At 40.1% G+C, this 18,534-nt stretch overlaps 1 protein-coding gene across 1 annotated transcript in view; it reads right to left on the bottom strand.

The window, feature by feature from the left end:
• The window catches only part of LOC148697020 (uncharacterized), a 68,112-nt gene that overhangs the window by 34,790 nt on the left and 14,788 nt on the right, over positions 1-18,534 (bottom strand). Inside the window, exons 2-3 of the mRNA XM_088693429.1 lie at positions 17,657-18,174; positions 16,103-16,819 (exon numbers count right to left, since the gene is read on the bottom strand). Of these exons, the coding sequence (XP_088549555.1) occupies positions 16,103-16,819; positions 17,657-18,174 (1,235 nt within the window). The remainder of the gene's footprint in view (positions 1-16,102; positions 16,820-17,656; positions 18,175-18,534) is intronic.

The following is an 18,534-nucleotide window of genomic DNA, read 5'->3' as shown; positions in this document are numbered from 1 at the left end:
TGCAATCTTTGAAAAATCCTTGATAAATACCCTATAAAATCCTGCATGTCCAAGAAAAGAACGAACCTCTCTCACCGATGTAGGAGAGGGTAAGTAGCGTACAAGATCTATTTTTGATTTATCAACCTCAATTCCTTTTTCAGAGATTATGTGACCCAAAACTATGCCTTGTTTTACCATGAAATGACATTTTTCCCAATTTAAAACAAGGTTAGTTTCAATGCATCTTTTCAAGATTAAAGTGAGATTATGCAATCATCAAACAAGTCGCCAAAAACACTAAAATCATCCATGAATACCTCAATGATCTTCTCAACGTAATCAGAAAATATACTTACCATGCATCTTTGAAATGTGGCCGGTGCATTGCACAAACCAAATGGCATGCGACAATAAGCAAAAGTACCAAATGGACAAGTAAAAGTGGTCTTTTCTTGATCATTTGGAGCTATAACAATTTGATTATATCCTGAATAACCATCAAGAAAACAACAAAAAGAATGACCCGCTAACCTTTCAAGCATTTGATCAATGAATGGCAAAGGGACTTTCCTTGTGGTGGCATTAAGCTTTCTATAATCGATACAAACTCTCCAACCTATTTGGATACGTGTGGGCACAAGCTCATTCTCTTCATTCTTCACCACAGTGACTCCAAACTTCTTTGGAACAATCTGGACTAGCGAAACCCAACAACTATCAGAGATGAGATAGATCACGCCACAATAAAGGAGTTTGATAATCTCCTTCTTCACGACTTCCATCATTGGAGGGTTGAGTCCGCATTGAGCTTCTCGAGATTGTTTTGCCCCTCCTCCAAAAGTATACGATGCATGCATGTAGTAGGGCTTATTCCCTTGATATCGGCCAAGGTCTAACCAATGGTTGTTTTGTACTCCTTTAACACCCTCACTAACTTGCCTTCTTCTTGTGCCGTGGGTGAGGAAACCACAATGACGGGCAAGGTCTCTTGTTCACCTCAGAAAACATACTTCAAGTGGTTTGGTAATGGTTTAAGCTCAAGGGAAGGTGGTTGTATCACTGAAGGAAGCAACTTATTAGTTGAAACAGGAATTGAAATTGGGGCTGGGGACTTACCATTTTGCCGTGGCAATGACTCGAGGGCAGCCACCACTTCAATTACATCATCACAAGGGGGCACGGTATACTTGCATACAAAACAATCTCCAGTTGCTTATTCAATGAATCATGAACCTCAACACCCCAAGTTAATTAGGTACGCTTAAATTAACTCTCAGATTTCCCTTAGGTCATTGAATTGAATGGAATTAGCGCATTGCAATCAAATTATTCCTCAAAAGTTCTCTATATGAAAGCGCATAATAGAAAAACAATCAAAGATCATTAGATTCTATGGAAATCATAAGTGTTGACGAGGCATTCGTAACTATGAAAGCGCATGATACTTATGCCAAGAATTTACTTAACATGATTGTGACTAACAACCTTAACTACTCATGAATATAAGTTCCCAACGATTAGGTGAAGTTTCCTTATACCCTAGCATCAGATTTATGCATGCAAATTAAGCGTGCACTCTCAATTCATATACATAAACAAGTTTTAATTCAAATAGATAAGTAAATTGACTTCACCATTCATGAAATCACAACTAGAAGTAATCAAATCATAATGCAAATATAGCCATGGTTTCGAAATTCCCCCTAGCCAAAAGGGGATTAGTTCCTCATACTCATAAAGCAAAGATTCTGGAAATTAAACATTGAAAACATAAGAAAGATTACACCTAAAACGTCCAGCAACTCCAAGTCGAATGGCATGCACGTCTAAGGGCGTTCCTCCTTCTTCCTTGTTGCGGCACTTGGTGTGGGTGGTGGTTTTGGGGGTTGTGAATGGTGTGTACTTGTTTAGAGGGATGAATGATGGCTGATTATGGTGGTAGGGTGCGGCAGGTTGTGTATGGAGGTGTAAGGAGTGGATGAAGGATGAAGAATGGAGGCTAGGGGTTGCGGCAACAAGTTTTCTGAATAGCATAAGGGGTGGTGCGAATTTGTGGCTGATTTTATGTTTATATAGTCCTAGGGTTAACTAGATTAGGGTGACACTTAACAGATTTAGTGGATTAGGGCCCAAGGGTTCGGCAATAGGTGATCAAATCCACCTAAGAAGGGGTTTGGCCCATTTAGTTTCATACAAGGATTTGTGTAACCTAAATCTACAAGGAATGAGGCCCTAGAAATCAGAATCCAAAAGGGATAGGGCCTAAAAAGGTGCGGCACACATGGAGGGAAGGATGGAATGGCTTGCAAGGCAAGGCAAGGCCTTCTAGAAGGGATTAGGCGCCACCTTTGTAGGGTTTCTAGAAAGAATGAGCTTTGTGGCTGATTTGGGGCTTCTAGAAGAGAATGCTTGTAGAAATATCTATTTAGGTCCCCTTGCAACTAGGATTAAGACATGATAAGGTTAGGATAGGATAAGATGAGATAAGGTTTTGGATAATGTTGGATAAGGTTTTAGATAAGGTTTTGGATAGGGTTTCCTCTTTTGAGCTACTTCCTTATCCACTTTGTCTTGAGCTTAGTTCTTTCCTCTTCTCATCATATTTCTAACCTCTTGAACTCCAAATTCGTCCATCCATGTTGGCCCATATGCAAGCTATCCACATAGTGCCCAAAACTGCTCCAAAATGCATCAAAATGCACTTTCTTGGTACTTTAACCCTTTGGACCTACAAACACACGAAAATGAGTTGTAATACAACATTAACTAGGAAATAATAGCACAAATGCACAAGAATAAGCTAGCTAAGTCGCCTAAATATGCTCCTATCAAGGTTTGAATTGGTGCTGCCACTTGGTGTTTGAGTTCGATTCCACTTGTAATGACCGTTTCAAGTGCATCCTCATGTAATTGTTCAAGATGTTCCTGTGCCAATGAATCAATGACATCAATAAAAAAGTATGAATGATCATCATTAGGATATCTCATAGTTTCAAAAATATTAAAATCAATAACTTCCTATCAAATTCCACCGTTAAAGTCCCTTTGAACACATCGATCTTGGTGCAGGCTATTTTCATGAATAGTCTCCCAAGAAGGATCGACAAGGATGTGGAATGGGCCGTATCTTCCATCTCAAGCACAAAGATATCAGCCGGGAAGATCAAGTTATTTACCTGCACCAGAACATCTTCCAAAACTCCCTTTGGATATGCATTAGAACGATCGGCTAATTAAATAATCACAACATCATTTTTTATCTCTCGTAGGTTCATGGATGCATAAATAGAGTATGGCATGACGTTAGTTGAAGCTCCTAAGTCTAACATAGCATGTTCAAACTTAGTTTGACCAATAACACAAGGGATTGTGAAACTACCTAGATCTTTGCATTTTGGAGGTAATTTCCTTTGTAAAATAGCGAAAACATTTTCAGTTACCCTCACCACTTCTTTATTCGAAACCCTCTTCCTTGTTGTGCAAAGCTCCTTCAAGAATTTGGCATACTTTGGAACTTGTTTGATTGCATCAAGGAGTGGAGTGTTGACTTATACCTTCCTAAATGTCTCAAAAATGTCTTTGTCATTCTCCTCTTTCTTTGTTTGCATAAATCTGCGAGGGAAAGGTACATTGGGTGGAATAGGGTTAGAATTAATGGAATTTGGACCCAACTTACCTATATTGGACGAATTAGATGAATTGGATGAATTAGGGTCTCTAAATGGTTGCGGCAAGGGTGTTTCTACCCTTACCGTGGCTTGGCCTTGTCCCTCTTCCTCAATTTGCAGCTTCTTATCCTCTTGTGACTTGATTTGGATGGTCTTGGGTCAACTCCAACTTCTTTTCCACTTCTTAATGTGATAGCTTTGGCAGATTCGAATCCTCCATTCGGGTTGACAATGGTTGAACTAGGTAATTTGCCTTGGTCTCTAAATTGTCCCATGAATTCCGCCATTTGCTCCATTTGTTTCTTCAAGTCATCCACCACCTTAGCTTGATTTTGTACCCCCTGCGTCAAAATGGTTAATAATTGAATAACCTTATCATTATCGAAAGATGTACCTGAATATGATTGAACCAGAGGTAATGGAGGTAGAATAGGTGTAAATGGCCTTTGATATATCCCAGGGGGTGTTAGACGAAATCCTCCTTGTTGTTGAGGTTGTTGAGGCTCTCTCCACCTCATGTTTGGGTGATCTCTCCATCCCGAATTGTAAGTATTTGAGTATGGATCATGCCTTGGCTGGTTTTGCCCTTAGTAGGCCACGGCATGGACACTCTCCCATCCACCATTCTCAATCAATTAAGGGCATTTTTCAGATTGATGTCCTTGTATTGAGCACACACCACAGATTGTGTTTTCTTGCATTTTGGGTTTCTCAACAACCTGTGACACAAGAAAAGTGAGATTAGCCAATTGGGATTAAATATCAGATATTGCACTTACCTCATTCACATATTACTGCCGTTGTATGTCTCTCTGCCCAACTCCTTCATATTGTTGTGCATTCAAGCCTTGGTTGGCAATCAAAGTCTTGGCATCAATTGGTGTTTTGTCAACCAAAGCTCCTTCCGCTGAAGCATCAAGCATTTGTCTCTCAATTGGAAGAAGTCATTCGTAGAAATATTGAATGAGAAGCTCCTTTTTCATTTGATGTTGAGGACATGATGCAACAAGAGCCTTGAAATGCTCATAATATGCTTGAAATGACCCCCCTTGATTTTGTTGAATTCCACTATTCTTCTTCCTCAAGAGAATGACTCTCGAAGTGGGGAAGAATTTTTCTAAGAATACTCTCTTCATGCTTTCCCAAGATGTAACAGTTCCGGGAGCTAATTCATACAACCAATCCTTAGCTTTTTCCAAAAGAGAGAATGGAAAAGCTTTCATCTTCAAAATGTTGGCATCAACTTTGATTGGAGTCATGCCTAAACAAACCACTTCAAATTCCTTCAAATGCTTGTTTGGATCCTCCATGGACAACCTATAGTACTTTGGAATGTGGTGCAACAAGCTAGACTTCAATTCGAACTCATTGGTCTTGTCTTGAGCTGCCTTTGGATATTCAATGCATAGGGGTGTGGCATTGTCCATTCCCGAGGCTGAAAGCTCCTTGATTGTTCGATTGTCCGCTGCCTTGACTTGTGCTTCTTCTTCCACTCTTGCCGTGGCCTCTTATTCTTCCTCAAAATCAGATTCTGAGCTAGAACTTGGTGGATTAAGTTCTGGCTCCTTCCTCTTCCTTCTCAAAGTTCGCTCAAAATCGTCGTCAAGGTCCAAGATATTTGCACAAACAGGTTGAGAGTTACAAGTCATAAACTAGTACCTATAAACAAGAAAAAAAAAACAAGGTCAACAACTAAAACAAAAACACATGAAAAAGAAACAAAAAGAAACAACGGGGGATTAGCAAAGTTGCTAATCCCCGGCAACGGCGCCAAAAATTTGATGTGATAAATAATAGCACTCAAATTAACCCTCTTATTGACAATTGTAGTAATGATGTAAGTAGGGATCTTTCTAGGCCGGGGATTAGGAGGGATTGCTAATCTAATAAAAACTGACTCAAAGATACAAAACTAGGCTTAAAAACACTTAAATAAACTCAAAGACTCTTAACTAAACTTATATGACTCAAAACAAACTAAAAAGACTCAAAATAGCACAAAACAATCAAATAGACTCAAACTAAACTCTAGGACTTACTTTGGACGAAAATGGAATTAGTTTTGACTCAAAACACTTAAAAACACACAATAGGACAGACTCTAGCTAATTTGACACAACAAAGTAAAGGGGATTGGGTTTTTGACGAATTTAAAGTAAAAACAAGTAACTTGCAAAAACAAACTAAGTTTAATACGAAATTGGGTAAATGGATGGCTGATTAGCTAGCTAGAAGGTCCTTTTCCACACATGACACACTTGAACACAAATTGATTTCTAGTTGTTTTTTCAATAAACCATAATCCTCAACACCCCAGATTAACCGTGACATCACTAATTAACCCTCAGATTTTCCTTAAGTCGTTGAATTGGATGGACAACACATCGGCAACCAAATTATTCTTCCTAAGTTCCCTACATGAACTGCATAATAGAGACACATGCAAATATCATTAAGTTTCGTGAAAATCATAGGCACTGACAAGGCATTCATAACTATAACATCATGATACTCATGCCAGGAATTTAACTTAACATGATTGTGACAAGCAACCTTCACTACTTGTGAATATAAGTTTGTAACGATTATGTGAAACTCCCTTGTATTCTTGCATCAAATTCAAGCATGCAAACTAAGTAGGCCTCCTTAATCAACATACAAGAATAAGTTCTTAATCAAACGGTTAAGTAAATTGCATTCACAATTTATGAAATCACAACTGGAATTAATCAATTCAATTCATAAATATAATCATGGTTTCAAAGTCTCCTGATGCGAGATTTTACTTGACACTCAAATTAAACCCTCGTTTGACAATTGTAGTAGAATGGATAAGTGAGGGATCGTTCTAGACCGGGGATTAGGAGGGCTTGCTAAAACCTTCTAAATTGACTTAAAAACATAAAAACTAAATTAAAATACTCTTAACAAGACTACTATGACTTAGAAAGGCTTTGAAAAACTCAAATTGTCTAAAACAATCAAATTGACTCAAATAGAAGCTAGAACTTGATTTAGACGAATTTGCAATTGTTTATGACTCCAAAAGCTTAAAGATACAAAAATAAAACAAATACGAATGATTAAGACTTAACAAAATAGGGGGGGGGGGGGAATTGTGGTTGGACGATATTAAATTAAAAAGACAGAATATAATTAAAGGCAAAATGTAAATATGAATGTGATAAAAATATGGATGATGGAATAGCCAAGGGGTTCTTCTCCACACATGTTACACTTGCAAAACAAAATTGATTCTCAGTTGGTCTTTCGATAAGTTGTGAAACTCAATGCTCCAAGTTAATTAGATCCGCTTAGATTAACTTTCAGATTTCCCTAAATTCGTTGGATTGAATGGAATACGCATTACAACCAAATTATTCTTAATCAAAGTCCCTAACTATGGAATACGCATGATAGAGACATTCAACAAAGATCATTAAGTTCAACGGAAATCATAAACATCGACGAGGCAATCGTTACTATGGAATACGCATGAAACTTATGCCAAGAATTCGTTTAACGCGATTGTTTATAAGCAACCTCCACTACTTGTGAATATAAGTTCATAGCGATTAGGTGAAATTCACTTATATTTTAGCGTCATATTTATGCATGAAAATTAAGCTTGCAATCTCAATGAACATACATAAATAAGTTATCAATCAAACAGTTAAACGAATTGAATCCACAACTTATGAAATTCCAACCAAACGTAATCAATTCAAATTGCAAATATAAACATAGTTTCGAATCACCCCCTAGCTAAAGGGGGTTTAGTTCCTCATAACTTTGAAATCAAAGAAACACCTAAACATTCCAACAACTCAAACGTGAATTGTATGAACGTTTAGGCACTCTTCTCTTCCCTTCTCATACGTACAAAACAAAGAGAATTAAATTTAAACTTTGAAATCAAAGAAACACCTAAACATTCCAACAACTCAAACTTGAATTGTATGAACGTTTAAGCACTCTTTTCTTCCTCGTTGTTGTAGCACAAGGTCTAAGGTGAGCTTTGGGGATTATGTGAAGTGTTTTGGAGTAGGGAGTGGTTGGAGATGGAAGAATGAAGAGAAAATATGCAGAAAATGAAGTGGGACTCACGGCAATGCAATGGGTTTGTTGCTTGGTGTTTGTAACTGAAAATGTGTATGGAAGAGTAAGTGAATTTTGAGGAGTGTTGGATGCTTATTTATAGGTGAAATGGGGGAACAAAAGAGGGAATATTGCAGCTAGGAGGGGATGAATGATTATGGGTGCATGTGTTTGGAATAATGAAGGGGGAATGTATGTAATAAAACAACTAGGAAAAGTTATGAAAAGCTGGAAATGGGAGTGGGAACTCACGGCAAAGTGTTTTGGGGATGGTTCTTTGTGGTTGTGATGCATGTGATTACATGTGTTGATTGCTAAGGTGTGTGATGATGAGTGTAAGTGGAATAAAGAATGAATGAAGGCATGTGAATTAGGTGGGAAAGAGGTGGAAATGGAATGTTATGCAATGATAATGTCTTGTAAAGATACTAATAAATAATGCATGTAGGGTTAGGAAATAAAATCATAACTTAAAGGGGGAAGATTAAAGGGTGTTGAAAGGTTTTGCATGGCTTTGAAGTGATTGTGGATTGGGCTAGAGTTTAAGTACATGAAATGGACCCAAATTGCTCCCCCTTGCATGGCAAGGAATGGTGTTTGTGTTAAGCCCAAGGCAAGGTGAATGTAATTGGGTTAGGGCCATTGTTTTGTGTCTTCAAGTGCATACAAGGCCTTCAAATTCGTCCATCCTCTTGGCTCCATGGATAAGCTATCCAATCCATGCCCAAAAATGCTCCAAATGGCCTCAAAATGCACTTTCTTGCTCCCTAGGCCCTTAGAACCTAAAAACACACAAAAGAAGCATAAAGGACTAAAATAACGAGAGAAACATAACGTAAATGCACGAGAACAAGCCATTTAAGTCGCATGAATATGCTCCTATCAAATACCCCCACACTTAGCTTTTGCTAGTCCTCGAGCAAAACAGAATAAAAACAAATAAACAAAACGACACTAAACACGTAAAACACAACCTAAACCTTCCAACAACCGTCTTAGGGATTTCCAATGCACATGACAAGTTAAAAATCATCATTCTCACAGATTTTAGTCATCTTCACATTTAAGTACATTCTTAATCATAGTCACCATATACTAGTTCACAATTAAGCATTTAAAACCATGTTTTGAATGTAGTAACATGCCTTAGAGAATTTGCTCAATTCCTTACAAGATATGAACTCGATTCTCACTCAGATTTTCTGACTACACACCCTAAACTAGTTATATGTGAGAAGATTGATGTAAACATAAAAACGAACACTCACATATATGTATTTCAAAGGAAGCAATTTCTGGAGTTAATAAGCATGTTTAGATATGATCTCATGAATGGAATGCTACTACTTAGATGCGAGAACCAGTGACACCATAAGCTCATACCAAGTTCAAACTCCACAAATTGAAATACACAACACTCAAGATAGAAGTCAAGGGTTGTAACGGGGCTTGGGGTATGTGGATAACAAAGAAGGGATATGGAAAACAAAGGTTCTTAAAGAAATAGTGAGCAAAGCATTTGAATCAACTTAGAATTCACTTTTGAATGAAAACTCAACTTTTGAACAAAAAAAAGGGAGAATTTAGACAATTTACGCCCAGAATTGGTGTTTTGGAACCTTTCTTCAATCACTTATTCTTTTTTTTTTTTTTTTTTTTTTTTTTTTTTTTTTTTTTTTTTGAATCTCAAAACATAAACACTTAAACATTCTCTCCCCCACACTTATTTTCTTTCATAATGTAACTCAAAAGGAATTCAATTAAGTCATGCTCACTATCTTTTAAGAACAAGGATGGGGATTGTCCTAAACTAGGCTAGGTGAGGAAAAAGTGGGTTAACAAAGAACATGGGCTAACACGGCTCAACGGGGGTACAACTTACAACATATACGAAATATGGGAAGTGAGGCTATTTGGCTATGGTGGCAACTACACAACTTCATCTTGAATATGTGTTATGCAAATCAATAACATGCTTTGAATGAAATGGGCATGAGTTCTAGCATTTGGAACTATATGATGAAACGCCTTCTAAGTAGTAACCAAGTAAAGAATAATGAGATCATGCAACGACTTTAGAAAACAAGAAATCACATATTATACTCTCCAAAGAACGTTATAGGCTCAAGTCTCTCAGGGTTGTAGCATTTGTTTGAGTTCTTTCCTTCAGGCATGTTACAAAAACTAAATTTTCTTTTATGATTGCATGTGAAGTCATACATTATAACCATAACCAAGCATATACCAAGAGTAAATCAAACTTTTCTCTATGTTAATAACTCTTTTTAACAGTCATGCAATTACAAACCAAATCCTTATTATTGTGTTGGAAGGTATCCTAAGACACAAACACACACACAAAAACAACTTTAAAACAACTCTTTTTGGGTTTTTCAAAACAATTTTTCAAATTTTTATGGGATTTTCGAATTTTTAAGACAAAACACACTAAAACAGTTTTAAAACAGTGAGAAACAACATGTGAAGTGATAGGTGAATAAATCCCACGAATTTGCATCAAATATACTTAGTTACCCCCCCACACTTAAATCAAACATTGTCTTCAATGTTTTAAGCATAGATTCACACAAAGCATAAGTAAATACACAAAAAGCACTTAAACATACTAAACATGGCATAATGTAATTAACAAAGAGAAGAGTTTAGAGACGCAAATCTGGTTATAGAGTGTAAATTCCATCTTCTCCTTGGTAATTGCATTGAGGCTTTTGATCTTTGTGATTCCACAGGCTTACTCTTGAACTGGTTTCTGCCCATCGTTGATTTTCCTTTGTGCTACTTCTTGAACTGGGCAGCAGGATGGTTCTTTTGGTCTCCCCCGAAGGTCTGAGCTTATCCCTTTTATCTGTTTCTTTGTTCAATCTTTCCAATTCGTATTGAAAAGGGTTGGAGGATAACTCAGCCTATGTTTGTCTCCACATGCTTCAATGTATCATTTGCACTTGCCTTACTCGCTCCCCTTTGCAGAAGTGGTCCCTTCTCCGGAAGTGTATCAACCGTTGAAGATGACTACTCGAGAGCAACGCTAGGTAAGCAATCAGGAATAGATTCCAGGCAGTTGGCTCCAGAACGGAAGACTGACTCCAAGTGCCGGCTGATTGCTTGTTTTACTTTGCCATGCGAGTAAGAACAAGGACAAAGAAAAAGACAGGGAAAGAGCATGATATGAGATACTTTTGCTTTTAACCTTGATGATATGAGATACCTTTGCTTTTGAAGAAGCGGTGAATGAATCAGCACATGTATTTGTTGTGCTGTTTCCTCCTGGGTCATATGTACTCCAGGCATCTGGTATCATCTTTTGGGAAGAAGAAAGAATTGAGTCTTTCGAAAGGCTTTGCTGGGAGTACGCCCTCAGAGGTGAGGGAGAGTTGGGCATTTTTCTTCAGGTTTGCCCTGCCATAAAAGACGAAGGTCGACATATATAGAGATAATATCAAGTGGTGGTATTTTTTACCTTTGTCGACAAACGTTTTGATCCCGCAAATCTGGCTTTTTGAAATAGTGGCGCCTCTTCGATCTCTGAACACGCCTCTTCGATTTCTGAGCAGGCGCCCCTTCGATTTCTGAACGACACGTGGTAGTGCAGATGCGGCTCCTTTTGACAAAGCTGCACGCGTCTTCTGAAAAGCAGAGAAAGCGTCGCCGAACTTTGCGCTTGTCGGCTAAAGACGTGTAATTGAGATGATGGCCTCCACGTGTTATCAGCTTTGTCAGATATCTTTTGACAAAGCTGAACGCGTTTTCTGAAAAGCCGCGAATGCGTCGTCGAAATTTGCGGAGGAAAATCCGGATCTCTGAATCGGTGGACGCGTCGCCATGGCTTTTTATGGAGCTATCGATCACCCCAACAAATACACTCTGAAGAAATCCCATTCTTGAAAAATCGACTCCGGCCCTTTGAGAATTAACTCCATCCACCCCTTGAACACTTTTGAAAAATGGCAAACTCATCGAACCTTAGCTTGGAATTGAGCCTTAGCAGTGATGCGGGCGCGTCGCGTCAAGGTAACGTATGGCGCCCTTCTTTCTTTTCTTCTAACGGTCCTCTCACAGGTGAAGACTCCGTGATGCAGGACGCCACAACAGCTACAATAGTAGCTAGGAACCTCCTCACTCCGAAAGATAGTAGGCTGCTGTCAGGACGGTCCGATGAGTTGGCCGTTCAAGAGTCCCTCGCACTTAGTGTTCAGTGTGCGAGTTCTGTGTCCAACATGGGCCAACGCCTGCTTGCCCGCTCCCGTCAGGTGGAATCATTGATGGCAGAGGTGGAAAGTCTCAAGCAAGAGATCCAGCAGCTGAAGTATGAGAATAGAAGTTTGCACGTGCTTGCAAACAACTATTCGACGGGCATGAAGAGGAAGCTTGATGAGCTGCAAGAGTCTGAAGGTCGGATTCACAGTGACCGTCAAAGGTTTTCGTCTTTCCTCCAGAGGCACCTTTTTCCTGGCTCATCCAGCGCTTGGCCAAGTATTGAGGCCTGGAATGCTCTATCTTCGATGCCTTCTGCTCCTATGCCTTCCGCTCCAATGCCTTCTGTTCCTACGCCTTCCGCTCCTACGCCTTCCGCTTCAAGAGTAAAGCCACGTAGTGAGGCCTTAAGCAAACACCCTTTGTGAAGCACCATCTTTCTTTGTTTAGCAGTGCCTATCAATAAATCAAACATTTTCTCAATGTTACAATCATAGACTCACACAATTAATAAACAAACAAACAATAACAACTAAACAACCTAACAAGGCAGAAACGAAATAGCAACAAAGAAAAGAAATTTTTTTTTTTTTTTTTTTTTTATCAAATTTTCGGAGTTTTATACCAAGACACTATAAAACACACTAAAACACTCTAAAAACGCTTAAAACATCAAGAAACAACATTCTAAGTGAAAGGTGAATAAATCCCACGAAATTCATGCAAATACAAATTGTTTACCCCCCCCCCCCCACACTTAAATCAAACTTTGTCCTCAATGTTTTAAGCAGAAAGTCACAACAGAGCAAGCAAATAAACAAATTCGAGAAAGAAAGCAAAGTAAAGGCAGTAAAGAAAAAGAAAGGAATAAAAATAAGTCTCTTAAAGGGGTTTCCAAGTTCTTCTCTATTCGGATGCATGGGTTGCCTCCCACGAAGCGCTTTCTTTTACGTCTTGCAGCCGGACGGTACCTCCGTTTAAGCTTGACTAGGTTCCACGGCATGGAGGGGTACCTCCTCCACGACATGCTCCTCAAACATCTCGTAATAGGGCTTCAATCGATGCCCATTCACTTTGAATTCTTGCTGCGTCGTTGAACTTTTGATTTGCACTGCACCATGAGGGAAAACATTAGTAACAACAAACGGGCCAATCCATTTAGAACGCAACTTACCAGGAAACAAACGTAGGCGAGAGTTAAAAAGTAACACTTTCTGCCCAACTGTGAAGGTCTTGGTTCGAATCATTTTATCATGGAATGCTTTGGTCTTGGCTTTGTACATCCGGGCATTCTCATAGGCTTCATTCCGAATCTCCTCAAGTTCATTCAATTGGAGCTTCCTATGAACTCCCGCTGCATCTATGTCCATGTTGAAAATCTTCACGGCCCAATGTGCCTTGTGCTCTAACTCTACGGGCAAATGACATGGCTTACCATAGACGAGCCGAAAAGGTGACATCCCAATGGGTGTTTTGTATGCCGTACGATATGCCCACAGTGCATCATCTAAACGTAAGCTCCAATCCCTCCTTGTTGGTCCAACGGTCTTCTCCAAAATTTGTTTGATTTCTCGGTTAGACACCTCGGCTTGGCCATTTGTTTGAGGATGGTAAGGTGTGGAGACCTTATGGTTGACATGGTACTTTCTTAGCAACGCCTCAATGGTCCGATTGCAAAAGTGAGACCCTCCATCACTTATGATTACTCTCGGCATTCCAAACCTAGCAAAAATGTTAGTTTTCACGAAATCTGCAACCACCTTAGAATCGTTAGTACGGGTGGCTTTTGCTTCCACCCATCTAGAAACATAATCAACGGCTAGCAAGATATAAGTGAAACCATAAGATGGAGGGAAAGGGCCCATGAAATCAATGCCCCAAACATCAAAAATTTCAACATTAAAGACAGGGGTTTGCGGCATTTGGTCCTTGGTACCTATGTTACCCATTCGTTGGCAACGATCACAAGACATACAAAAGGTTCTAGCATCCCTAAATATAGTCGGCCAATAAAAACCACACTCTAGAACCTTGAGGGCAGTGCGTTGTGTGCCAAAATGACCACCACATGCATATGTGTGACAAAAGCTTAGAATTGAGTGAAATTCAGAATCATGCACACATCTACGTACAATTTGATCTGAGCAATACTTCCACAAATAAGGGTCATCCCAAACATAGAAACGTGCATCATTTTTAAGCTTATCACGTTGGTGCTTGTTTAGTTCATTTGGAAATTGTTTAGCCACCAAGTAATTCACTAAATCTGCATACCATAGTTCACTTACCTCAATGGATAGCAGCTGCTCATCGGGAAAAGTTTCAGGGATAGGTACGGCATGTTCATGCTCCTCGTGGATCATTCGGCTTAAATGGTCAGCCACTACATTCTCGCTTCCTTTCTTATCCCGGATTTCAATATCAAATTCTTGAAGAAGAAGAATCCAACGGATAAGCCTCGGCTTTGCTTCCTTTTTCGTGATCAAGTACCTCAAAGCTGCATGATCAGAATAAACGATTACTTTAGTACCAATTAAATATGAACGGAATTTATCTAAAGCAAAAACCACAGCTAGAAGTTCTTTTTCCGTCGTGGAGTAGTTCAATTGGGCATCATTGAGAGTCCGAGAGGCATAGTATATGACATGCGGCCGCTTGTCTCTTCTTTGTCCTAGAACAGCTCCTAATGCATAGTCGGATGCATCGCACATGAGCTCGAACGGAAGGCTCCAATCTGGAGGTACAATAATGGGGGCCGAGACTAGCTTCTCCTTGAGTTGGTTAAATGCCGAATTACACTCTTCATCAAACTTGAATGGCACATCTTTTTGAAGCAATCGGCAAAGAGGGTTGGACATCTTGGAGAAGTCCTTGATAAAACGCCTATAGAACCCTGCATGGCCAAGAAACGAACGTACCTCTCTAACCGAATTAGGAGAGGGTAAGTGACGTACAAGATCTATTTTCGATTTATCTACTGCAATTCCTTTTTCTGAAACAATATGTCCTAAAACTATACCTTGTTTCACCATAAAGTGACATTTCTCCCAATTCAAGACAAGGTTAGTTTCAACACATCGTTTCAAAATTAAGGTCAGATTATCCAAGCAATTATCAAATGAACTCCCAAATACACTGAAATCATCCATGAAAACCTCAATGATCTTTTCAACAAAATCGGAAAATATACTTACCATACACCTTTGGAAAGTGGCCGGTGCGTTGCATAAGCCAAATGGCATGCGACGATAAGCAAATGTTCCAAAGGGACATGTGAATGTGGTCTTCTCTTGATCATCCGGGGCTATCACAATTTGGTTATATCCAGAGTATCCGTCAAGAAAACAGTAAAAAGCATGACCGGCTAACCTTTCGAGCATCTGGTCGATGAATGGCAAAGGAAAGTGATCTTTCCTAGTCATGGCATTTAGCTTCCGGTAATCGATACATACTCGCCATCCAGTCTGAATGCGTGTAGGCACGAGCTCATTCTCATCATTCTTGATAACAGTTACTCCGGACTTCTTGGGAATGACTTGAACTGGAGAGACCCAACGGCTATCGGAGATAGGGTAGATCACTCCGCAATCCAAAAGCTTGATTATTTCCTTCTTCACCACTTCCATCATCAGAGGGTTGAGACGGCGTTGAGCCTCTCGAGTTGGTTTAGCCCCCTCCTCAAGAAGTATACGGTGCATGCATGTGGTAGGGCTTATTCCTTTAATGTCGGCCAAAGTCCACCCTATGGCCGTTTTGTGCTCTCGCAGCACCCTCATAAGCTTCTCCTCCTCCATTGCCGTGAGACTTGATGAAATGATGACGGGCAATGTTTCGCTTTCTCCCAAAAACACATACTTCAAATGGTCCGGCAACAGCTTAAGTTCAAGCGATGGTGCCTGAACAACAGAAGGTAGCATCTTAGTGGAAACTGAATTGGAAAGTGAGAGTGGAACCTTACCATATTGTTGTGGCAATGACTCAAGGGCTGCCACAACCTCAATTATTTCTTCACTAGAACCCATTGCAAAGAATTCCTCCTCCTTGCCGTGGCCTTGCATTGGCCCAAATCCTTCATTTTTGCGCTCTATGGCCTTAGTGATGGTTGTTTCCAGGGCGTCCTCGTTCAATTCTTCAAGGTATACCTGCGCCAAAGAATCGATAACATCAATGGAAAAACAAGAATGGTCATCAACGGGATATCTCATAGTTTCAGAAATATTAAAATCAATCACTTCCCCATCGAATTCCATTGTCAAGGTGCCTTTGTATACATCAATCTTTGTTCGGGCCGTCTTCATGAATGGCCTACCAAGGAGAATCGGCAAAGATGTAGAATGGGCTGAATCCTCCATGTCTAGGACGTAGAAATCAGCTGGAAAAATTAAATGGTTCACCTGCACAAGCACATCTTCCAAAACTCCTTTTGGATACGCGTTAGAACGATCGGCCAATTGTATAATTACACCATCTTGTTTTAATTCACCCAAATTCATAGATGCATAAATAGAATAAGGCATGACATTTATGGATGCACCTAAATCAAGCATGGCATGTTCAAAACGATTATGTCCAATCACACAAGGAATCGTGAAACTACCGGGGTCTTTGCACTTGGTAGGCACTTTACGTTGCAAAACAGCGGACACATTCTCGCTTACCTTCACTACCTCTTTGTTTGTCCTCCTTCTCTTTGTATTGCATAGGTCCTTGAGGAATTTAGCATACTTTGGAACCTGTTTGATTGGATCGAGAAGCGGTATGTTCACTTGCACCTTCCGGAACGTTTCAAGAATGTCCTTCTCGCTTTCTTCCTTTTTTTCTTGCATGAACCTGCGAGGAAAAGGTACATTGGGCAGATTAGGACGTGAAGTACATGAATTTGAACTTAAATTACCTGATTTGACCGAGTTAGGGTGATCTGCCTCAGGTTGTGTCTTCTCTTCATCTACTTTCTGGGCAGATTTGGGATTGTTTGGCTTGGTCCCAACTTCTTTTCCACCCCTTAGGGTGATGGCCTTGGCGGATTCGAATCCTCCCTTTGGATTGACTGTGGTTGAGCTAGGAAGCTTTCCTTGCTCTCTAATCTGTCCAAGGAACTCAGAAATCTGCCCTATTTGTTTCTTCATATCCATCATCTCCTTCTCGTTATTTTCTATCCGGTTGTTTTGATTTTGCAACCCCTGCGAAATAGAGGTTAGTAATTGCATAGCTTGATTACTTTCCAAAGACGTACCTGAATGAGATGATGCCGAAGGTTGTTGGGATTGTTGGGGTGCATACGGCTTGGAATAAAAACCAGGGGGGTTTGGCCTAAATCCTCCTTGTTGGGCAGCTTGTTGTGGCTCCCTCCATTTGAAGTTTGGATGGTCCCTCCATCCGGCATTGTAAGTGTTCGAGTATGGGTTGTTTTGATTTTGTCCTTGGAAACCAATTGCATTGGCAGATTCCCAACCACCATTCTCGATTAGTTGAGGGCACTTGTCGGATGGATGCCCTTGAATTGAGCACACGCCACAAACTTGGTGTTCTTGTGCTTTTGGACCAATCACAACCTGAGAAACAAGAGAATTAAGATTAGCAAGTTGTGATTGAATTTCAGAAATAGCACTCACCTCATTTATACTTTGTTGCCGTGGGGCTTCCCTTTGGCCCACTCCTTCATATTGTTGAGCGTTGAGCGCTCTGTTGGCTATGAGAATCTTGGCATCCCTTGGTGTTTTGTCCACCAATGCTCCTCCCGCTGATGCATCAAGCATTTGACGTTCGATAGGAAGGAGGCCCTCATAGAAATATTGAAGGAGAAGTTCCTCCTTCATTTGATGTTGAGGACATGAAGCTACAAGGCCCTTGAAGCGCTCATAATAAGCCGGGAATGTCTCACCATGATTCTGTTGAATACCACTAATTTTCTTCCGTAGGAGAATCACTCTCGAAGTAGGGAAGAATTTCTCCAAGAAAGCACGCTTCATACTCTCCCACGAAGTCACAGTTCCCGGGGCTAGTTCGTAGAGCCAATCTTTGGCCTTGTCCATAAGTGAAAATGGAAAGGCCTTCATCTTCAATATACTCCCATCCACATTGACGGGGGTCATGCTCGAACAAACCACCTCGAACTCCTTCAAGTGTTTGTTGGGGTCTTCCATAGACAAGCCATGGAACTTCGGAATATGGTGTAACAAACTGGATTTGAGTTCAAATTCCTCAGTCTTCCCCTCTGCAGCCGTGGGGTATTGGATACAAAGAGGCAATGCATTATCCAAACCCGAGGCCGAAAGCTCCTTGATGGTTCTATTATCTGCTGCCATGGCTTGTTCTTCTTCAAAAATCTGATCCGTGGGCTTTTCTTCTACACCTACTTCGTCTTCTTCAAGCCCAGATTGTGGTGGAGGTTGTGGTGGCTCTTGTTGACTCCTCGTTCTCCTCAAAGTGCGTTCAAAATCACCGTCAAAGTCGGAGATGTTCTCTATAATAGGCCGAGAGCTACGAGTCATACACAGTACCTAAAAAAACAAGGAAACAAACAAACTAAGAATCTGAAATAAGAATGCACGAAAAACAAAATATAAAAATAAAG

This window comes from Pyrus communis, chromosome 5 (genome assembly GCF_041283825.1).
Source record: "Pyrus communis isolate YQ-2024b chromosome 5, ASM4128382v1, whole genome shotgun sequence".
Taxonomy (NCBI): domain Eukaryota; kingdom Viridiplantae; phylum Streptophyta; class Magnoliopsida; order Rosales; family Rosaceae; genus Pyrus; species Pyrus communis.
This window is presented reverse-complemented; position numbering and strand designations above follow the sequence as displayed.